Source organism: Simochromis diagramma, unplaced genomic scaffold (genome assembly GCF_900408965.1).
Source record: "Simochromis diagramma unplaced genomic scaffold, fSimDia1.1 OVJJ01000753.1, whole genome shotgun sequence".
NCBI lineage: Eukaryota > Metazoa > Chordata > Actinopteri > Cichliformes > Cichlidae > Simochromis > Simochromis diagramma.
The window spans coordinates 12,154,379-12,178,618 of NW_024387523.1; the positions used below are offsets into that span (position 1 = coordinate 12,154,379).

The following is a 24,240-nucleotide window of genomic DNA, read 5'->3' on the forward strand; positions in this document are numbered from 1 at the left end:
TTGCAGTGTTGAACAGGCCTCAGTCAGAACACATCCATCTTGTGGTCCTCCAGTGCTGTCATTCAAACAGACTGCAATATATTGTCAAGAGTATTCAGTCACCCATTCAAATCGTAGGATTCAGGTGTATAAAATCAAGCACCTGGGCATGAAGACTGCCTCTATAAACATTTGTGAAAGAATGGGTCGCTCTTAGGAGCTCCAAACGGTGCTTGGAGAGCTTCACAGAATAGGTTTCCATGATTGAGCAGCTACATCACTAAGCACAATATTACAGTGGTGTAAAGCACGCCACGACTGGACTGTAGAGGAGTGGAGATGTATTCTCTGAATCACCCATCTCCGTCTCGCAATCTGACGGATGAATAAGGGTTTGGAGGTTGCCAAGTGTAAAGTTTCTAGGTGTAGGGTTGTTTTTCAGGAGTTGGGCTTGGCCCCTTAGTTCCAGTGAAAGGAACTCTTAATGCTTCAGCATATCAAGATATTTAATTGTCCCAACTTTGTAGGAACAGTTTGGGGATGGCCCCTTCCTGTTCCAACATGACCGGTGCACAAAGCAAGGACCATAAAGACGTGAATAAGCAAGTTTAGTGTGGAAAAACTTGACTGGCCTGCACTGAGTCCTCACCTCAACCTGATAAAACACCAATTAGAGCGGAGTCAGTGAGCCAGGCCTTCTCGTCCAACATCAGTGTCTGACCTCACAAATACACATCCAGAAGAAGGTCAACATTCCCATTAACACACTCCTAAAACCTGTGGAAAATCTTCCCAGAACAGAAGCTGTTATAGCTGGGAAAGGTGGGCCGATGTCATATTAAACCCTACCCTGCCTTAAGGCAGATGAGTGAATACTTTTAACAATATGTTAAACATGTATTCACTGTGAACATGGTGGGAGAACACACCCAAGACTACCAGAATCTACATCAGACCGAGTTTTATTTAAAGACACACCTGATGGCTTTATTTGGCAGTGCTTTCTTTAAAAAAGGTCACATTTTATACTCCTAACAAAGCATTCTGATCCCACTAATCACAGGTAGTTAAAACCTACTTAATAGTCTTTCGCAATCAATCAGATGCAATTCAACATTTTCCCAAGGCTAATTTCGGGATAAGGAGGGAACACGTGGTCTGCAGTGGCAGGTGGAGCTGAGAAACCAAACGGAGGCACGCTCAAGTTCACCTTCAGACGTCGCTGGTGGTTGTAAAAGTGGCGAACACAACTTTGAGCATATGACAGGTCATTAAATGTTTCCACTCCGGTTGCTGCGGTGCAATAACAGCTAACCATACTGCAAGAGCCGAGAGGGAAGGGGGGGGGGGGGTGTTATCGCGCGATATCAACCCCTCTTACGTACAGGCGCAGGTGTGACTGAGCCAATCACGGCGCAGGAGCGCGGTTGACCGTTAAAGGTGTGTGAGCGGTTAACCAAACCAACACCGCGGTCCGCTGCTTGTGAATTTACAGACTGCTTATTGTTTTATTTTAGGGGGGGCTGCGGGTGCCTAACCGAGCTGCAGGGGGCATCCTCGCCCTTGCACGCGGAGATCCACCCCCCAACCCCTACACTTCCTTTTAACGCACACATATACACACCCCCTCCTCCTGCCAAACTCCCAGGCCAGCGTCGCCATACGGAACATCCTGCCCTCAACGGAGAGGGGGAGGAGAGAGAGAGAGCCTGAGAGTGTGTGTGTGTGTTCAGAGAGAGAGAGAGAGGGGTAGAGAGAGCTCGTGCGTGTATTAAGAGAGCGAGAGAGACGAGGTCTGGCTTCTTCTGGTAGTAAATTATCAGATTTCGAGCGCAAAAACTCGCAGAAACAGACAGATCGGGAGGCATCGTGGAAATCTGCTTCAGCGGTGACCGGAACCAGCAGCAGGAGCGCGTGAAGCCTTGGATTAAAAAGCCCGACTACAAGGACGGATGGTCGCGCAGACGGGCGGCTCGCTCTGAAGTTGGACAGACTACCGAGGCACCGAGAGCAAGGAGCCGGCGACAGCACAGCCAGCAGCAGCTTTTTTTTTCTTTTTTTGGGGGTCCCTCCACCTCCCAGAACCCCCCACCCCTCCCACACCGGTAAAGGCAGCAGCATCGGCGGCGGCACCGGGAGGCTGTGCCCGCGCACCCCGACCATGGAGCTGCCTTGGCTGCTGGCGCTTACGGCGCTGCTTGCTCACGCCACCACGGTAAGCACGAGCCTTACATCCTTTGTTAACCGGGGAGCTCTCGTTGCGCACACGGGAGTCGGGGTGCGCGCACACGTGTATGTTTGTGTGTGTGTGAGTGCGCTGTCGTTAATGAGACAGTGGCGGCGCGTCGGTGATCGGTAGGAAATCCTACACTCGACCCAGGATCCGTATTGGCCGTCCCAGACTCCTGTTAAGGAGGGGGGGGCGGCTACCCCCTTGCACACCCCCTCCCCACCTCTCCCTTTGCTTTACGCTCACACACACACACACACACCAGCCTTTGTGTCTCAATGTCGGGATTTATTGTGGCCTGTGTGTCCCCTGGAGTCAGGAGGTGCGTGTGCGTGCATGTGTGGAGGAGAGGGCGGGAGGGGGGTTAATTAGCGGGTTATCTCTAATTGGGCTTGATTACGGGTGTTAGTGCGGTTCCTCGTTCTGTGGTGTCTGTGTCACCAGCTCAACATCCTGCCCTTAATTTGGGGGCTCCAGTCATACTGCGGCTTTAACGACTTTATTACCGGGTACTCGCGCTGCAGGACGATGTGTGTGTGTGTGTGTGTGTGTGTGTGTGTGTGTGTGTGTGTGTGTGTGTGTGTGTGTGTGTGTGTGTGTGTGGAGAGAGACAGAGAGAGAGAGAGAAGGTGTGTGTGTGACTGGATGTCCAGGGGTGCTCCATTACTTCCCAGATATCAGCGCCCTCATTGTGCGGATGCCAGAATCCAACTGGGGGCATTCTCCGGTTATAAGCGTGTGTGTGTGACAGAGACAGCCCGCGGCGGTATGTGGTTGTGGCACAAAGTGGGTGGGGTAACGGGAAAGTTAACGGCGATGCGGTCCGCCGAACGAGTGCTCGGATGGAATGATGTCATCGGGAATCGCGAGGAGGCAAGCTGTTTAGGGAATGCGCGAGCCTCCCCCCTCCTCCTCTGCGCGCGCGCACACACACACACACACGCACACACCTATCTCCTCTCCGGAACTATCCACGCCGAGCTTCACGCGCCCCCCGTAACACGCCCACACTTTCCGTTACCGATTAATCCAGATTTATCCCATAAGCAGCAGGAGGGGGTGGAGGAAGAGGGAGGAAGCTCGCTGAATCATTGAGAGAAAACGAGGATAGCGCCAAAAACACAAATCAAGATCCAGATCTACTTTTGAGTTTCAAGACTCAGAAGCTGGAGGTTTTTAACACGTCTCCCCTGCTGTTTTATTTTTAGCTCATCTGCATTTTTAGTTTTATACCTTCATTCATGGCTACTTCCTGTTAAAGGTCCCGAGCTGTTCTCACTAGTGCCATACTGCAAATGCTGATATCGATCTGATACCAAGTAAATGCAGGGCCAGCCGATACCAATACCGATATTGACACTTTCAACTTAGAAAATGATATAGGAACACATTTTAATGATCACTAAATCACAGAGTTTTAATTTCCATGATAATTAGTTAGCTTAACTAAACACATATATTTAATACGTTTTCTAATCAAATAATAATAACAATTTAACATAGTTCAGCAGGCTACATAGAGGTAGAAATAGTATCGGTTCCATTGCACTAGTATCGATCTGATGCACATACCAGCACTGCTGTCGATACTATCGATATTTGGATACCTCTATTTCTCACAGGCAATTAATTAAACAGACCAGAGAAACCAGTTCTACTTCAGAGAGATCCATCAGCTTTAAACCACCTTTATACATAGTCACAGTTTTTATTTCCATATTGTTGTACAAAAGGCCCAAATGTTGCTGCTTAACGCCTTTTCTTGCCTAATTCACCCTTGCTTTGCTTGGACCATCTTTCGTTGTTTCTGCGGTGAAGCTGCACCAGTTCTGGCAGCTGTTTTCACCACCACACACTCACAGATATAAACACTGATTAGTAGGTCAGTCGGTTGCAGTCCTTGCCAAAGATCCTTGGCCTCCAGCTGACCTAATCTGTCTTTAAGTGTGCAGATGGAGACAGGTGTGTGACACACATACACGTAAATATACGCCGTGGTGAGGAGCGCACTGATAGATCAGCTGCCGTCGAGGGTCATAATTACAGACTCAACCTCAAGCAACCCCGGGCTTTGAATGCACGCGCGCATGACCCGTGGTCGCACGCATCCGCTGATGAGCTCTTTTCTCAGATGCTTCTTGGCTTGAAGCCAGGAGACTGTGTGTGTGTGTGTGTGTGTTCTGAGTGATTCCTCTGTGTTTTGTCCCTGTGGGTATTTCCTGTTGTCAAAGCTGTGACATCACATCCGGCCGTCTTTATTTTACATGGGAGACTGATTTTCCCACAGACATCTGTTGTGTCCCACGGATAGCCTGTGTGTGTGTGTGTGTGTGTGTGCGTGCGTGCATCCGTTTGCCTTCATGAGAGCCCTGACTGTCCATCTGTCTGTGTGTGGGCTCAAAAATAGTGAATCTCCAATGCCAACAACTTGTTCTCGCCAGCCCTCTCTCTCCTTGAACAAGTGCGTTTTATGGTGCGAGTGTGTTTGTGTGTGTGTGTGTTTGGCGGAAAGGCGTCGTGTTCTTGAGGATCATGTTCAACTCGTGGAATGAATCAGTGTTTTGTGCCTCCGATAGCAGACAAAGCCCCCCATAGAGAGGAAGAAAGAGAGAAGGATCAAGGAGGAGGGGAAAAAATAGCCCAAGCCGGGCGGATTGAGGGAGAGTGTGGAATGTGAGAGGCAATCTGACACAGGAAGTGGGTCCTTCTCGCTCTCCTGGAGGACAAAGTCCCCCTCACGCAAACACATACACACATAAGGTGGCAGGTAGAAAACACAGCCAGGGTGGAGGAAGTATTTCAGGTGTGTGTATTAAAGGATGGGTGAGGGCATGGTATCCACCTTTCACTGGAGAGAGGAAATGAAAAGAATCATGGTTCATATCCGGAGCTGCATTCATGGACACAGTGAGAGAATAAAGATAGGCTCCAGCCCCCCTAACACCGGCCCGGGTGTTTGTGTGTCTGTTCATATCTGAAAGCAATTTCTTATCACATGGGACAGCAGATGTGCTGCATTTGAGTGAAATTAGTTTTTCTTTCTCGCGGAGAGTTTTAGTGCTCCATTCAGCCAAATGGGAATTGAAATTTCACATTTACCATTGAGGCGATAACGGCGGCAGGAGGGACGGGGAGACCTGCCTGCACGGTGCCGGTCATGCCGATATGGCCTCGTCTGATCTGAGAGAACAATGGGTGCTGAGAATCTGCAGCTGTGCGTGGAGTTTGACCTCCAAAATAAAAGCCGTGTGCAAAAAGCTGACAATAAATCAGAGCCCGTCATTATTGGCCCCGAGTAAGCCCAGAAAGATCGCAGCAATCTGCGGGACCTTTACCCGCTGATGTCAAACTGCATACTAATAATTTAGACGTCTCATCTCATGTGACCCTTGTTTGTGAATATTCTTCTTCCAGTGAAGAGCATGTGACTTTACCCAGAACACAAAGATAGTGGGTGTCTGCAACCACGAGGGGAAAAAAAAGATATAGTTTGTTTTATCGAGCGGTTATATGCGTGCATTTTGAGGGGGGTTTTTCTGTCAGAGTGGAGCAAAGTTCGTTCGCTTTTAACACCATTTTTTTCATTTGAGTATAAAAGTGCTGAGAAGAAGACCCAGCCTCCTTTTTTGTCCTCATGGCCATATCATTGTAATTTATTATACTCTTTACTCAGCCTGCAGATGCTTCAGAATGCTGCAGCTCATCTTTAGCAAAGACTAAATGAAGCCCCTGTGGTTGAGAAGACTTGTTCTCAGAGCTCAGATTAACATGAAGAAGAACAGAGCTTTAGTCTGATAACCTGGAATAGTTTACCTCTTATCATGAACGGCATATTCGTCTCCATTTATACCCATGGATAATAAAAGCTGTAATGTTATCAGCTGGTGTGCAGGTTGGCTCCTGTGACTACCTGATTCAGTGGGGGTTGTTCTGCCCCGATGAGCTGAAGTAATGGTGGAATCTGTGCATTCATCTATTTGCTTTTTCTACACCTGAGCACTTCTAACTTTCACACTCTGTGGATGCATCAAAGAGCAACTCGGGGTTGGCATCTGTCCCAAGGATATTCTGACAGGCGGACTGGGATCAAACCACCAATCAAACCATGCTGATTGGTTGAGAGCTTGACAGTCTTCACTCTTCTTCTAGTTTTTAACTAGAAGTCTCACTTCTGCTCTTTTTGTTTTGTAATTTCGCTCCCCTCCTCGGCTGGGCGATGAAGCAGCAGCAACACAATTAAGAGTAGCTCGCTGTAGACGTAGATCTAAGGCAGACCTGATTCACAGGCTGCCTCAAAGAACTGCAGCAAAGGTGTGTTTCCAGATTAAAACACCGTTCTTCATTAGGGCAGTTGTAAGCTTTGGGGCCCAACTTTTGGACTTAACTGCTTTGCTTCTTTTGTTTTTGTTTTTACTTCCTGTTTACATTCCTTTTTTGCACGGTTTGCTTAGCTATAAACACCAAAATGTTGACGCTTGGTTAGTTTTAGACTTGATACACAGTATTAAAATAAATTTGTAGAGTAGCTGTATATCCTACAGTGTAGCCTGTTGCTTTTAGCCTGACATCAGTCTTCCCAGAAAAGCAGATAGAAGTGCAGTGACGCATGATGCAATACCCTACTGGTCAGCTGTGCCTTCTAAACACAGCATATTGATTAGTACCAGGGCGCCTGCTGGTGATTAGGGTCAGCCAATAGGCTAAATCCTTTTCCTGTTAGTTAGTTTGTTTTTGGAGGAAAGTTCTGTTTCTGCAGAAATTTATCAGCAGTCGGTCGACGATTATCCGGTTGGAGATTTTGGACATGTTGCCCAACAGGTGCTTTTGTGTGGCTCTGATAACCGCTGACAACAGTCATTCAACAGTCGGGATTTGGCTGGAAGTGACTTAGCACCACAGTTTCATTAAGCTTTCCACATAAACATCAGTCATGCACAGGCTGTCAGCACAAATGAAAAGCAAGCACAAAAAAGCATCTCTCATGCTGAGAAGTATCAGCATTTCTGACTTTAAATTGTAATTAACAAAAAAACAGTGCTTCTGAAGAAGAATTTGCTGTGCACAGTTATGTTTTAAACAATAAATGTGCCAAATCCCTAAATCTTTACATATTTTGCTTTAAATGGCAATGTTATTTGCTTTAATTGACAGATGTGTCATCTAATCTCTGCTTACGCTCCAGACTCGCAGGGTAGAAGGTTATCATTTAGTCCCACGCCGAGCCACGCTAACATGTCCTGATGGAAGGGGCCCCGTGTGCCGTGGAAACTTTGCCTGCTCTCTCCATGACCAGTTCACCACACGCAAGTGCAGACATGCCTGCTCACATGTGTGCGCTGACGCACTTTAGCATTGTGCCCCTAATAATCTCACTCGGCGCTCACACACACACACACACACACACACACACACACACACACACACACACACACACACACACACACACACACACACACATATGCGTGCAGCTCCTGCGAATAGCTGTGGTGTGCAGCAGCAGTTTTGTTGATTCAGTGAGTCAGAGGGAGACGGAGAATGCTGGAGGTGTTTTAGGTAGGTCAAAACAGGCTAGGAACACAGCTTGTGTAGACATTAAACACACACACACACACACACACACACACACACACACACACACACACACACACACACACACACACACACACACACACACATACACACACTCTCAAACACACACACACACAGACTCCCTTGCAGTAATTGGGCAGCACTGCGCAGACATACTCACATACATATTCTCTGGAGTGGGGGGTTAGATGAATATAGAGACAAGAGGAAGGGAGGGAGAGGAATGGAAAGAGAAGATAATGAGGGAAAGCGATGGATGGAGGGGAGGGCATGAAATGGAGAAAGCGTGGAGAAAAAGAAAAAGAGTTAATGGCAAGACGGGGATCAAGGGAAAAGACGGGGGCAGCGAGGAAAGACGGGGAGGAATGGTGGGCGATTAAAAGGGGATAAAAAAAGGAACCTAAAAAACCAGAGCGAGGGAAGTAAAAGGACCGTGGGAGAGTGATGGAGGGAGAGAAAGGAAGGAGATGGGCCATATTGGGCAAAATGAGGACTGGATGATTGGGATGGCAGCAAAGGGATGGAGCGAGGCCAGAGCGATGGAGATGGAGGGATTTTGAGAGAGAGAGAGTCAGGGTGGGGGAGGGAGGCATGCACTGCTCATTCCCAGGAGACTGTGCTCTACCTGCTCTCCGCGGCCGTCGCCATGACAACCACCATGGCTGCCGCTGTCACAGCTTTATCACCCCGCTCTCCTCTCCGTCCCCTCCCATCCCTCGTTCCCTCTCTCTTTCCCCCCCCCCTCTCCTTCGCTCCGTCTCGTTTTCCTCTCTCCCCTCTCGTCGCTTGCTTCATTCACGTCTCATCCCGGCCTCCTCTCCCTCCCCCTCTCCCTCCTCCTTCTCCCGTTCAAGCACAGCGAGTGGGGGAAAAAAACATCCAGATGAAAAGATGGCAGTTGTCTTTCACCTTTACAGTAGCGGTGTGTGAGTGTGTGCGCGTGTGCTATTACAGGACTCAAAATTAGAGAGCGTAAACGCGGCACCGTCTCCCAAACCCACAAAGCATTCTGGGATCTCTGTGTGTTAGAGCTTTCGCTATAAATAAAACCCCCAGAAACAGGGCGCCTCCTTCCCACTAACAAACCCTTGTGTGTGTGTGCCTGTGTGTGTGTGTTTGGCTGAGTGAGAATCGTAGATGCCTTCTAGCAGCATATTAACTATACGCTGAGATGATGCTATCATTTTTCACTCACTATCACTCGTGTGTGTGTGTCTTTTTAGTACCACTCTCTTCCCTCTCCCGTTTCTGTATCAACACAATAATTACATTAACAAAGGGCCGGATGGGTGGGGTCACTCGGAGTTGTCCAGTGGAGATGCTGGAATGTGTACTTCCTGGCATGCGGCTGATAAGAGTGGGGTGAAGCCACGATAAGCCCCGACTTTACACTCCCAACAGGACCCTAAGCCTCGCCTCTTGGAGGCCTCCACTTGACCCTCCACCCCCCTCTCCATCTGCCAGTCTGAGCAGTTTCTACCTTTAAATAAGAAGCAAAATCCCGGAGGTTCACTCTTTATCTTGGTGATAGCGTTATGGAAATCACGAGCGTGTCAGGTTTGCCCTTGTGCAGAAGTAATCTTGGAGGAGAAGCCGTGAATAAAATATTTCTTTATCGTAGAACACGTATACACTCCACACTCTCCTCGAGCAGCATGGCGGTCCTTGAGGTCCATCATGGAGCTAAAACAGCTGGCTCACTGTATCCCCCAAAATAGTAGTTTGATGGTATTCCCATTATTATCTTCCTCTTCAACATGATCACATGGCCTTCATTAGCTTGTTGCTAACCTGTTGTGGAGGCGGATTTGTTGGCACAGTTAAATGTTCCAGTGCTTTTGATCTTACATCCCCTGTTCCTTAGTACTCTAAAACTCTAGAAATTAAACTGAATTCAATATATTTCAGTATTTAACTGTTGGACCTTTTTTTTAAAAAAAAATTATAATTTGTTTGTTTTGCTTTTTACGGTTTTATAGACTATATCATTAGTTAAGAAGAACTCATCTCCAGGACTTATTATGAAGTTAACCATTAGTTTAATAACCCGCAGTGCTGTCATTTACTTTTACATTTACCACCAGCAGTCACAACTGGGAGCTTTTTTTTTCTGTTGTCCATTATTTCCTGTCATCTCTCTGCTGTGTCCTTATGCATAAAAAAATGAAGTAACAGTGTATCTTAGAAGTAGCTTAAACGCGACCATTTTAACATTTTTCTTTGGAGTTACACTCGCAGCCACTTTATTAGGCACACCTGTTCAACTACTTGTTAAAGCGCGTATCTAATCAGCCAATCGAGACATGTGGACAAGTGCAAACTGAGTATAAGAATGGGGAAGAAAGGTGATTTAAGCGGCGTGGTGTTGGTGTCCAGTGAGCGGCAGTTCTCTGGGCGAAAATACTTGTATCGATGGTTCATGCTGCTTAATGTGTGGGGGAGATTTTCTTGGCATATTTTGCCCTGACAGTTTTCTTACCCTCCCTGAGTATTGATGGCGAGTCTTTACGGCCACAGTGTATCCATCCTCTGGTGTCTGCTTCCTGTAGGATTACGCACCAGGCCACAAAGCTTAAATCACCTCAGTCTTGTTTCTTGAACACGACAATGAGTTAACTGCATTCAAATGGCCTCCACAGTTAGCAGATCTCAATCCAGTCAGCATCTTTGGCATGTCAATGTGTTTCCAGCACCTTGATGAATCAGTGCAATGAAGAAATAATGCAGTTTTCCCTTCATGCAATAATGCATGAAGGGAAAACGAGGTCCAGTTTATTACTAGTTGCTAATAAAGTTCCCAGGGAGTGCACATCTGTGCAAATACAATTTCTTTGGGAGGTTTAGTGAGACAAAACGTCACTTTGCATGATGGGAAGACGTTGTCTTCCACAGACATTTGATAGATGTATTGATTCGCCCGTAAAAATAAACTATAATGAAGTTAAAACAACAAAGGAGGCTGTAGCTTTTGCTCAGCTTAACTACCGCTGAATCCCAAACTCTTCTTCCCTTCCATGCTCTGTTGCAAAGAACCAGTTTCTTTGTTTGCATCTTGTTTGCAGAGGCCCGATGTTTGACTTGCCCTGACTGGAAATACTACCCCTCTTCCTCTGTTTCAAAATAGCCACTATAGGCAGTCAAAACCGTGTAAGGTTATTTGTACTGAATAGCGGTGGAGTACCACACAAATGGAGATGTAGGAGTAAAACAGAGAGGGTGTGTTCTCAGGGGAACATCTTTAAGGTTTCACAGGAGGAGATAAAGATAAAAAAAACGGGAACGACGTCAGATCGAATTGAAACACGAGGGATTTTACATGCATGAAAGTTTAAATGGATTCTAGTTTGTGGAAGTTTTTATTCCCTGTCTAATGGCTTTCATGTCTTAAGCGGTGTCAGAATGGGCTCAGATCGGCACTTGGATGAGAAAAGTACATGAAAACACACGTGGGTTCGTACACACGTCTCTTCCGCAGATTTTTCCTCTTCTTTCTTTCAGTCTCCATTTCCTTTAAGAATAAAGACATTTCATCAGTTTAAAGCTACAAATATCAATGTCTTTTCCCTTTTTTGGCACTATGCGATTCATCAAGGATCCGCCTGTTTGCATACGGAAATGCACGACCTGTAAGTGTGTTTGTGGCCTTGGGATAGCAGCACGGCTACAGTGAGAGAGCATTTATAGATCTGCTCTTCGAACTTCCTGAGTGATGCATTTATGTGTTTACATGCGAATATGGAGGCAGAGGAGGCGATGACGGAGCACGGGGAGGCCGCGCATGCCGACGAGAAATACTGTGTGCTAAAGGCATGTGACTCTGTGTGTGTGTGTTTGAATTATTTAGCCCAACGTCCCGACAGAGGAGCGAACGAGGTCAGGAGCTCATTGCTGCAACGTTTTTCTTCTCTCTATCCATCCATCTTTACACCCTCCACCCACCAGCCTTCCTGCTCCTTCTCCTCCATCGCTGCAGAGCTCCTCGTCTATTCTTCCTGTCTTTATAAACAGGAAGTTAGTAACAAAAGGCTTCCCACATGTTACTCGCGTCCCCTCAATTATCAGCAGGCCATGAGGGAAGAACATCGATCCAATTAAATACGGACACTGAAACATGCTCTGTGTGTGTGTGTGTGTGTGTGTGAGAGAGAGTGAGTGTTTCTGTTTGTGTGCATGGACCTTCTGAAGTAAACCTTTGAACCCTGGTTCTTTAAAGGGCTCTTTCAAAGGCGTTTGCATTTTGAGCGAGCCACTGAAGCTAATGAGCTGTGTGTGTGTGTGTGTGTGTGTGTGTGTGTGTGTGTGTGTGTGTGTGTGTGTGTGTGTGTGTGTGGAGGAGGATAGAGGTTGTGTAATATTGCTTGGTGATTGCAGCACGCTTCTTTCCCCAGAGGGCCTGTCTTATAAACCCTTCCACATGCAGGTGCACACACTCATACACACACTTGGTTTTCCTGCAGCAGGTGATTCATTCTTAATCTTTCATTCCAACAGTTGTGGATTAGCCCTAATCTCAGCCGACAGAGACTCGGGTCTGAAAGTCTGACTGACACCAGGATTGTGCGCACGAACACGTCTGTGAGCGTATTGTTTATTTAGCCGTGTGTATGACATGATAATTGTTTCCCTTGTCCGATCGAGCGCGGTGTCTGTGTGACAGGACACGACATGATGGAGGTAGATACAATAGACAGAGCGACAGGTCGCACAACACTGAAACATTATACCCAGCATGAGGACGAGAGAGAGGAGGTATTTATAGAGGAGAGGCGTTTCGTCTTCACGGCGATGATTTCTTCCTTTTTCTCTGGTTGACATTTTAAAATGAGCCCAGTCAGCCTCTGCTGTGAGCTGTGCCTTTATTTACTTTGGTTCAAATTTAAAGGTTCTTTGGTTAGCATACAAACAACATGTGTTATTGTTTCTCTGCATAATTTAACCATTAACTGAACTGCAGTCGGCAACCAGCAGTGTTACATTTGTGGCTGTGGTTACCGTAGACACCATCAAAGATGTACCTAGCTAGTGTGATGTCATCCACTGTTTTTTGATGCCTCGGGGTGAACATTTTCATCCTCAGCATCTTTGGTGTTTTGAACTTGGACGTGATGAGAGAGACCGCACACCGATTGGCTAACAACATGTCAATCCCAGGTGATTAGCCAATGAGCATTCACTAGTTAATCCACACTTCTGGAATACAGTGTTACCAAGATTTATAACTTCTTTTATCCAATATGACCTGAAATGAGTGACTGAGCCCCTAAAACTTCTGAGGTTTCGCAGACACGTGGTCGTTTTTGTCTTATCCCCCATTTTGGATGTGGTGTAATCATGGTGGCACTGTAGGGTCAGGTGAGTATCGGCCCAGTCACACAGGCCTACAGACTGGTTCATGAGCATGCGGTGACCAATGCATATTCCCCGACATTGCGATTGTTCTGTTTACCTGCACAGAAGACACCAAATGGCCTACAAACGCTCGCCAGCCACTTTCCAAAGTGACTTCCAGCTATCACTTTTCAGACCTGAAAGCTATGTCCATCTTTCGTACTGGCTTTGTTGGTTACAAAAAGACTCCCGGTTGTGTAAAAGTCTGTAGGGAAAAAATGCCAGTAAGCGTGTGGTTTTTACAGGAAGATCCACCCCTCGCCTGTCACATCCAGTCTCAAAACACCAAAATGGCAACGTCCAAGAGCTCGAGGCTTCACTAACCAGTGGGTGCGGTCACAGTGGTAACATCCATCTTGCAGACTGTAGTTTACTGTCTTTGATCTGACTGTGGTTGAATTGTAATGTTAGATAATAAAGTAAATTGAAAACAGCAAGCTAATTGAGCAGATTAACTATCACAGGCAGTTTGGATGAATAAGATCCACTTGAGATATCCATTTGGCTACATTAGACAGACAGAAATCTGTCTTCATTAGTAGGATAGCTAGTGGTGGCTAATATTACCCTCGGAGCCAGTTGTTTGTGGATGTTAGTGATTAGTGGACACCGTTTCTGAGCTAACATTTGCTAATTTGCTCATTGTTGTTGCTACAATGCTGCGTCCTCCGGATTATTGCAGGAAATCTTTCCCAAGTCCCTCGCATAAAAATCAATTCACAGGATTTTGGAGATGAGAGAGAGATTGGGATGGTTTGCTCTATAAAAATACAGATGTAAGATGATTGACAAGGTAGAAAAACAAGAGGAAGAAATACATTTGTGCCAAACAAAACACTAATTGCGACATGAAACGTGGCTCAGCGCACTTGGAAATAATTCATCCATCCATTTTTTTATGCTTATCCAATTTAGGGTCTCACGGGAGACCCCGGACAGGTCGCCAATCTGTCGCAGGGCCACCTGCATACACGGAGAGACAAATATTGGTGGTTGCGTAGTCTCCCAAAAACTGAACAAGGCACCAAGGTGTGGCGACAGACGTGATTAGGTGTGGTGCAGAGGTGGAGGGAGAGAAGATTTGAAGAAAATGAAAGGGGAATGAGGTCAGAGGCAATCACAGACTAAAGTTGTATGAGAAGACTTTGTGCTGGCCAAAGTGCAAGCCAGAAGCAGATTGGAGAGGAGAACAAAACGCAGCTGATGTGGTGAGAGTGGGGGGGTGACGGGGGTGACCAGGCAGAGAATCGAATTTGTTAATATGTAAAAGTGGTAAGAGGAGCTCATCAGAAAATAGAGGAAGAATGGGGAGGGACTGACTTTATGTAGAGTGAAATGATGAAAGAGCAGAGGCGCTGACGAGGGAGAAAAATGAGAAATTGAAAGGGAGATAGAAGGGGTGGGTTGGAGCCGTGCTAGCTGTAAAGAAACAGAGAGAGAGAGAGACAGGGGTAGCCTGGTGGTTAACACACGCCTCTAAAGAGCTTATAGCGGCTGATACAGATTGAATGGAAAGAACAACCTGGACAGGATTACACAGAGACGAGAGACAGGAGGGCTATAAGAGCAAGATGGTATCATAACCCATACATTTCCCTGTCCTCCACTAACACATCTCAGCTAGTTTACACGGATGCTGACCACCTCGTTACTTTCAGACTCCACAATCACACTTTAATTAAGTCGGAGCCCACAGTACCAGGCGGTTACTGATCACCAATTGTTATACTAAGCAGTGTGTAGCTAATCTGTGCGTTAGACAATCATTCTCAAGCTATTAGTTACTTAAATACACCTCTTAATTAATTAGTCAGTGAGTAATGTTGCCCACTGAGAGATAAAGCTATCTTTAGCTGTAAAAAACAGTCAGAAATGAATGAGCATGCTCTCACTTGGAGCTTGTGATGATATTTGATTCAACAGAGGCTGAAGGGAGATAACACTGTCTGGTTGGCAATGAATCTTCCCTACCTGAATAACATTAAAGGCTGCGCTCATATCTGGCCTGTTAATCCTGGTTAGACGCTTATTTACAGCTACCTGCTGCACGCATGCGTTAATTTTGCTAGATGTACCGTGCAGCAGTGGGTTCCTACTGTTTTGGCTGTTTAAAGGAATAGTTTGGGCTTTTGGGAAACACAATTGCTGGTTTCTTTCTAAAGCTTAACTTTGTCTTCTGTGTTGAGACCAAAGACTGTATGTAAAAGAAGGACACAGCCAGTCTGACTTCACGTTTTGGTTAAGCAAACTTTTATGTTGTATTTTATGTAGTGCTGTCAGCGTTAATCTCGTAAAAATGATGTTAACGCCATAACCGCATTAATGCGGCAAATCTCCCTTTAGCAACCCCATGCGCGGATCAGCCCGTGCATGGGGTTGCGCGGCGCTAACGAGCTAACTGTGCAAACGCATTGATGCTCTGCAGCCCCACGCATGAGGCGATCCGATTGTCGCGTTAATGCGGTTATGGCGTTAACGTCATTTTAACGAGATTAATGCTGACAGAACTAATTTTATGTTTTTTGTTTTTTGGAGCCACAATTAATGATATTTGAACAAAACTGGCAGCTAAGTAATTGGCTAAAGCTAGCTAGCTTAGCTGGCAAAGTAAACATACTGACTGTGTGTGAGAGCATCACACAAATAAATGCACCCATTTATCAGAAGTAAAATATTAAAAAAATTACAAGTACCCTTATGTAGCCCTATGTTGTCCAACCTTAAAAATGACTAGATAGGAACCACAGACACAATCAAAAGTGACCCATTAAAGCATACCTTTAAGCCTTGATGTAAACAAAAATCGCATGTCATCCAAAACCAAGTCATAGCAGATGGCTGCATGTACCTGAGCCTGGCTCTGCCGGAGGTTTCTTCTTGTTAAAAAGGGAGTTTTTCATTGCCACTGTCACCAAGTCCTTGCTAATAGGGGACTGTCTTATTATCAGGGTTTTACAGTCTTTAACTTAACATTTAAATTCAAATTCAAATTCAAATTTTATTTGTCACGTACACAGTCATACACAGTACGATATGTAGTGAAATGCTTGGACAACTGCTCGTGACCTAAAGAAAACAAAAAAGGAAAAGGCTATGAATAAGATAGGAAATAAATATGAAAAATTAAAAAGGGTAAATTTAACTAGGAAGGAATAAAATATAAATTAAGGTTAAAAATGAAATAACTGTACAACACAAATTAGAATGAAGGGTAAATTTAACTGGGAGAATAAGATAAAATATATAAATTAAAGTTTAAAATAAAATAACTGTACAAAGCACCTTTAAAGCACCTGGAGGCGACTGTTGTTGTGATTTGGTGCGCTATAAATAAAATAAAATTGAATAAAAGGGGAAATTAGCTGTAGAGATGAAAATGTTTTTAGATCAGGCTCTAAGCTTGTATATTTCTGCTATAGAAATGGGTGTTTTATCATGTAAGTCTACGGTGATTGACTCACTTTTAAAGCTGATGACAGAAAGTAGCATGAAGCCTGGAGGCAGGCTCTGCCACACTTACATTATATAATATATCTTATATATCTTGTAAAGCTGATATCTTGCGGTTGAGAGATGTACCGAAGTTACAGACAAATTATTTGATTTTAACAGAACAGTGCAGAGCTGATCCAGTAAAAGTAACTTGAGGAAGACATATGTGTATTGATGGATTTTACTCTTGGCTTCAACTGGTTAATGTAACTGTCAATAAGAGTCTGATTTCGGTTTCCTACTCCTGACTTACTGCTTTTAGCTGAGTGTAGAAAATCTCTAAAATGTCTAAATATGCTTAGAAAAACATGCCCCAAAGTTTTTTTCTTTGCAGTTGGAACGTCCGAAAACCCTCAAAGACACAAAGTATAGATTCAGGCCTATAAAATAATCAAACTGTAACATATTAAACTATACAACCTTGAAAACAGGATGTCCTTGGGAGTGCGAACCTGTGTCATTTTATGACCCTTTAGGTGTGCCCTGGTACTAAGAAGCACTGACGTACATGGCACCAAATATTGACTTTAAAGCTTGACGGGATTATACAGACAATGTTTTTGGATTATACACTGTACTTCCATCCTCCACTCTTTAATTTAACCACTTATCCAGCTTGTCAGAGGTGAGCCTGGGCGTGGGGTGCGGTACTTCTCTGGACATGTCACCAGTCCATCCCGGGGCTAACCCGCTGCCATGTATTATCTGCTAAATTCAATATATCACCTGAAGGAAAGTATATGTAAACATCTGCCGAGACAACAGTATCCATTCACTGAAAAAAATCAGGACAAGCCAAATGTTTAATTTCTCTGTTTACTTGTTTCTTGAAGTCTTCTGACACTGATTTGTCAGAGCTAATCAGGAGCTCATGATAATTATCTGATTAGGTCACGAGCTTTCAGTGTGTGTGGCCCCTTTAAGGCAGAGACCACGTGCCGCTCTTTCCTTATCTCGAGTTCACTCCGCCGCCAGATATCGCAACCTGCGTAATTAGTATTCGATATCGAGAGCTCTTATGATACACGGAGAATCAATCGCCTGTCCGGCTGTGCTGACAGGGACTTGGCCTGCAGGCACTGGCTGCGAGGCACGGGACCGGCTGTCTGCTCGCCAAAGTCGGTCAACCAATGGGGGGGAGCCAAGAGAGAGCAGCAAGGTCACCTGCTTGCCATTCCCTGCAAACAGCGATTTGTTTACCTCCCCCTGTGTGTGTGTGTGTGTTTCAGAGAAAACGATAGGCATGGCCATGATAATAATACTCATCATGCCCTCTGCTCACACACTCGCGAAGGTGCAGCTTTCCATTCCAGATTGAATTACACAGGGCTGATTGGATTTTTCTGCCCTGCATCAAAGACAAAAACACTCCTGTCTTTGTTCTCCGCCCTCCTGCTTCAGGGTCCATCCATCCCATCATTCCTCAGTCCTGTTCTTTTTTTTTTTCCTCTTCGCAAGTAATCTCCATTTCTCTCTGCCTTTTATGTATCGATTTTTCCTCCTTCTCCTTGTCGTTCGCCCCTTTGGGCTTCGTACAGTTGCGTGACAGTCATTAGCCTGATTACACAAGCTGCAATTATACGAACACACACAGATGTTGCCTTGTGATTCCCATTGCTGAATATTGGCAGAAACCTGATTCTCATCATCGTCGCCGGCTTACGTTTGTGTGTGCGCGCTTCGATTCGGGGCTGAGAAGAGACCATTGATTACCGTTTCTGTGTGTACTCCGAGTGCCCCCTCTCACCCTGTGCTACACAAAGGCATCATGGTCCGCGGGGCGCTCTCTCTCACACGCAGCCGCATTTCTGAGCCCTTTTGAAAAGTTCCTTAGAAACACGAGAAAAGTTTCAGCCACAGGCGCCACGCCCTCCCACTGGCCCTGCAGAAATGGGCCCATTGAGCTGGGCTATAATCACACACACAGACACACACACTTATAAATCTGCATTCAGCCTTCCTCCTTCTCTTCTGCCTCTCTCCACCAGCACTTCGCATAAAGCGCCCACAAAAAAACGCCGCCATTGACCCAGCAGCCATCCAGCAGCATTCACTCACAACACTTCTCCAACCTAGCATCAATACACTCGATACACTCACCAACAAACACACACTCGTCGGCTCCCAAAACTTCTAATACACACCCCACGTAAACACAACAACAAGTACACTGTGGTGTATTGTGGAGTGTGGGAGCAGCAGTTGTGTCAGAGTCTCAAGGCATTTCTGGCAGCAGGACAGTGACACACACACACACACACACACACTCAGAGATGCATGTTTCATAAGGTCATATATAATGGAGGAGATTTCCACACAGAGCGTGTGCCAGCCTTTAGATGGTCTTTAATCCTGTTGGATTGTCAGATTAGTGTAACAGCTGGGTCCTACATACAGATATACATCTCCATCCCACAGTGTGTCACCCCTCCTCCCATCACACTGCTTACCCATCACCCCGGCGGATCTGTGCGTTAGGATTCGTGTGTGAGTGCGAGACAGCCTCACAGCCCCCGTCCATTACAAGGTTTCAGCCCAGCGGATGTGTCACTATCACAGTCACGTGACTTTGACCCCAGTCTGCGGCGAGCTTCGGTGTCAGCTGTTTGCGTTGTCGGACGCTTTAAAGGTTAAACACACACTCCGTCTCCGAGGGCCGCTGCTCTTTTAGCCTCGATCAGCTGATCGCAAACATAAAGATTCTCTAAGATTTCAGTCTTTGTCTGGTTAATATTGATGGTTGGTAGCAAGTCTGTTTAATGTCATAGCAAAAGAAAAAGAGCTGAAGAGCTACTTTATCAAAAACACAACAGAAGAGCAACTGGTGTATCAGCTTACAGTGCAGCCAAACAAACACAAGCTGTTATAATAGGAACTGAATGGAGCAGTTTTCCCACGGTTATGGTTAGCGCGCCCCTCTCTTACAAATAAATTGTTTCTTCTGACTATTTCACATCAAAACCCACCCAGTGTCTTCTAAATTGAACGTGTTTTTTTAATGGCGGTTTTTCCATCGGCAGTAATATAATATGGAAGAGTAAACAGCAAACAGTGAAGCTGATATCGTGCCATAAAATTGGGATTACTTGCATGCATCGTTTCCTGTGAATCCCTGGTGCGTAGGCGGACCATCTGAACGCTGTGCAGGGATGACACACCTCAACAATAGAAACTACTGTAAAGAGATGAGAGGTAAATACAAGACGAGCGTAGCACCACAGGGTTTGCTGTGATCGACGTTAGCGCTGAAGTTGTGAGATTAATGCAGAAAACCAGATTGTGTTACATATTTTTTATCATTTAACGTGAGCCCCCCAGGCAGCCTTCCACCTAATGAGGATTAATTGTTTGGTTAATAATGAAAGCAAATGAATGATAACTGAGGTATACTGCGCATCTCCATACATTGATTCGGGGTCTTTTGCTCTGTGATAGATGCAGAAGCTGAATGCTGAAAGTCTGTGCATGAAATGCTTTTAAATTCAGTGACCCAGACTCATGATTTCCCTCCACAGTACACCTGTTCTGTCCCTGCAGCTCTCTGCCCCAGCCGCTCACTGTACCATATACCATATTTAGCAAATGCACAACTTTCTTCTTCACGTAAATCATCTTTGTCCCTGCAACTCGGTGGAGAAGGAGATAATATTAGTGCTTGGATGCTTTTCAGCTGTGGTTTTGGTGCTGCGCTGAGACAGCTTTAGGGTCCAAGCAAGCTGGAATAACAAACTAGAGCCGGTGTAATGCCATCCTCCCACAGGTTTTGTGTGGGGAATGAATACGGCCGGACCTGCCACGGCAGCGCTATCAAGAATCTGATCAGCGGAAAGGAATATAAATATCGGAGAGAGGAAAAGGTTTTCACTCATTTCCTGGCTGTTAGACGTGAGCGTGTTTATAGTTTTTGCTCGATGGTTCACGTTCATTGGTCACAGCGAGCACCTGCGTGTGAAAAACTGAGACAAACACGCGGGAAAAAGATCAGAAATGTGTTTGGCAAACGCGCTCCTGTTTCCACCTTCCCACTCAGAGCTACTTACAGCATCGTTACCGAGAGGATCCCTTTAAATAACAGTCGCATATTCAAAATAAGGCTGACAGCTATAAATGTCAGAGCCCGTTTTTGTTTCACAGCTTCACTTGGTCTAACGACTAACAGAACACATTTCTGTAATAATCCCCATTAAGTCTGACTTTATCCGAGACACTGGGAGCCACTTCCCATCTCTTTAAACGGCTCATAAGAGTAAAATTGCTCAGCGGGTTTCCTCTTTGAAACAAAAAAGTGTTGCCTGCGTGTGCCCCCCCACCCCCATCCCCGCTTCAGCCGTAACTGTAAAGAATCTCTTGATGCCAAATAATAATTTGACTTTAAATTTAAAAGCATCATCTACCTTTTTTCTCTCTCTCTCTTTGCTTACAGTACAAAAAAGGCCCCGGGGATGAGAACGGGTGATTATTTTGAAGGAGAAACTAAAGCAATAGCAGTAAATACATTTTGTATTAGCACCATAAGAAATCATCCTAATATCTGCTGAATGGTGTGGGGAACTCCAGGCCTCAAGGGCCAGTGTCCTGCAGGTTTTAGATCTCAGCCTGGGTCAGCGTACCTGAATCAAACGATTAGTTCATTACCTGTAATTTGGCTAAATTACAGGTAATGTAATTTACCTTAAATCAGCTGTGTTGGATCAAGGACATATCTAAAACCTGCAGTTCCCCTACCCAGGTTTAGACGATCAGGTATCACATCCTGATACCATGTCAGTAACAATCACAGCCACAACAATGCTCTACATATTAAAAAAAACCCACTATAACACGCCTACGACTAAGGTGTAATTCCCTGTAATGTGGAATTTCAAGGTATTTCATTTGAAATTACAATGTAATTATATTTACACCCACAAATACTTAAAGGTAGGCCTGCTAGAATAAGGAGGTAACAGTCAGATTTTCACAGGAAACAAAGAAATAATTATACTATAAGTAAATCTGTGAAATTTTAAGTTGTGTGCAACTTCCTCATAACAATATTTCCCATCTTACATCATAAATTCGCTGCACTCCACTGTTATGGAGTGGATTAATCTTTAAGTCTATTTTTTTTTACATTTGTATTAAATATTCATTGTGTTGATATGCATGGTGAATATTCTATTATTCAACTGTCCTTTTATTTTACCAACATAAATGTGATGTGGACTGTTCTCCCTTACCAGCTTACAACAAACAATAATACCATCAAAATCTGCAGGCCTATGTGCCCGCTCCATAATAAGCCACAAACTGCACAGCGTACTTACAACAGCAGATGGGGAAATGTTTGTTTTTCTGTAAAATTACAAAGAAATTTTGCATTATTTATTTTTGTCCTGTAAAATACATGCACTACCTAATATTACTTAAACATTTCTTTACAGATTACTTACATTTACTTACATTGTAAGCCTGACTTGTAACCCAATTTTTCTAATGTACCTAGAAAGTATTTGTAGGTAAATACCCCAAAATTGATGCATTCAATGGTCATGGGGCCAAAACCTCAGTCAAAAGTAGCACTGCCCATTTGTATGGAGCATCTATTGGTACCCAGACTGATCCGATTGTTTCATTATAGTTTTATTCACTTGTTTCCGTCAGTTACACTTTGTTTACTAAATCGGGGATGACTTGTGCACTGACATAAATTTATTTACAAGTAGAAAACCTGTAATTACAGTATGACAGCGTGGCATGAAGGTGCCATAATTGGCGCTCACCCTCTGTGCGTGCTGGCTGACATTAACATAAAAGTAATGAATAAAAATGCACTTTAAATCGCATTTTTCGAGATATTCTGTTGCTACATTGGGATGAAACGTTGATGCAGATCTGCTGACAGAAAGGTTTGAAAACAGAAGCGGCGCTCTCAAAGTTTCTTTGGTGGCAGGAAGTGTCACTTTAGTGTTATTTTAAGCTTTATTTACGGAAATGAAGAAGTACGTGTGCGACTGCTCAGGATGCAACAATTGTGATAGAGCCACTCAGTACTAATAAGCCGTACAAACATGGGCTGTTGTATTGCACAAGGATAATGCCTCCTTTAAACAAAATGCGATAGACTCTAGTTGTATTTAGGTTGCTTTCATTGTCATACCTCATACCAGACAACCCAGATATAGACTCAATCCGCTCTGCAGTCTTCTCTCTTTTGTGCTTTTCAGTAAAAGTACCCACGCTGAATAAACGTCAGCTGGCTGTATTTTTCTCCACGGATGAAAAATGGCAATATGAGGTACTTCTTAAATGTCGCCTGGAGGTCCTCGTTCGACTTTCTAGCAAGAGAAAAATTCTGTTTCTGTTTAATTTCCTGCTATCACTTTATCAATTAAAGCAAGAATGGAATCAAATAAAAACTGTTTATTCCAAAGAAGGTAAAAATGAATAAATAAATAATTGCAATATGATGATCTAGATTCGTGTGTGACCTCAATTGTCGTATGGCGAGAGATGACGTCAGACTTTCAGCTGTGTTTGCTGCGTAACTGTTGTTTAATATTTACAAGCTCGGAGTCCAGCGCGATCAGCTCAGTTTAACTTGTGATGTCAGAGCGATGCGGACTCTCTAGAGCACAAGTAGAAAGCAAACAACGCCATTACCCATTATGGTGTTGTTTGCTCTACGGGGACTCTGTAAATAAAACTTCAGAGTTAAAAACCTCCAGGATACTACAGAGAAATATACAGAACAACTGCTAATGACATGCAGGGGTACTCTTGTGAGAAAGAGGTCACTTTATCGTGTCTGTGCCTGTGCCCAGGGGCCCCATTGTCTCATTGTGTATCTGTGAATCAGGGAGTATATTTAACCTTTTTTATATCAGCATCCTGGACTGAGACAGGATTTCTTTGACCCTCTTGGCCGGAGCGTGCAGGTGTTGGACCGTGTGAGCGCACCTGACGTCAGTGCTACAAGATACCGTCTCGACATTCGACCGTCTGCCTGTCTGTGTGAGTCTGTCTGTGTGTGTGTGCATACGTGTGTGTGTGTTATGAGGTGTCACAGAATGTGTGAGCAGCATGACTGTGCAGAGGCGTCTGTGCTAATCTCTGCTGAAGGTGGCAGGTGTCTTAACCAGGCCATCACCTGGTAACCTACTCACACTCACACACACACTCACACACACTCACACACGCACAGACTGCCCTCTATCTCTCTTACATCTGACTGTAAGTGTGTTAGAGTCCAGGTTGGCTGCCTGCCCAGCTGGAAGAAGAGGAAGAGAAGGGTGGAGAATGAGACGAGGCAGAAAAGCAAGAGCTGGAGGAGAGATTAGAGGTCACTATTGACAGGGTCGGGGATCCACTCCGGAAAGGAAAGATGGGTGTGGAATCATACAAACGGTAAACAGGCTGCAGTTTTTCCTGTAAGGACGCATGTAGCCGGAGGGCATGTGCCAAGCAGTCTGACCCCTTCCAGGCAGAGTGATGCTCGTCTTCTGCCGGCGAACAGCTTGGCTCTGACCCTCCAGCTCCAACCGACGGGCTTCTGCAGAGGAGCAGACGCAGACATGGCTGTG

At 45.0% G+C, this 24,240-nt stretch overlaps 1 protein-coding gene and 1 long non-coding RNA gene across 2 annotated transcripts in view; both read left to right on the forward strand.

The window, feature by feature from the left end:
- Positions 1-1,574: 1,574 nt before the first annotated feature.
- The window catches only part of sdc3 (syndecan 3), a 41,923-nt gene continuing 19,257 nt past the window's right edge, over positions 1,575-24,240 (forward strand). Inside the window, exon 1 of the mRNA XM_040021323.1 lies at positions 1,575-2,194. Within this exon, the coding sequence (XP_039877257.1) occupies positions 2,141-2,194 (54 nt within the window). The 5' untranslated portion in view covers positions 1,575-2,140. The remainder of the gene's footprint in view (positions 2,195-24,240) is intronic.
- LOC120727141 lies at positions 2,202-15,862 on the forward strand. The gene is made up of 2 exons (XR_005694433.1): positions 2,202-11,936; positions 12,062-15,862. It is a non-coding gene; the product is annotated as an uncharacterized LOC120727141 (long non-coding RNA).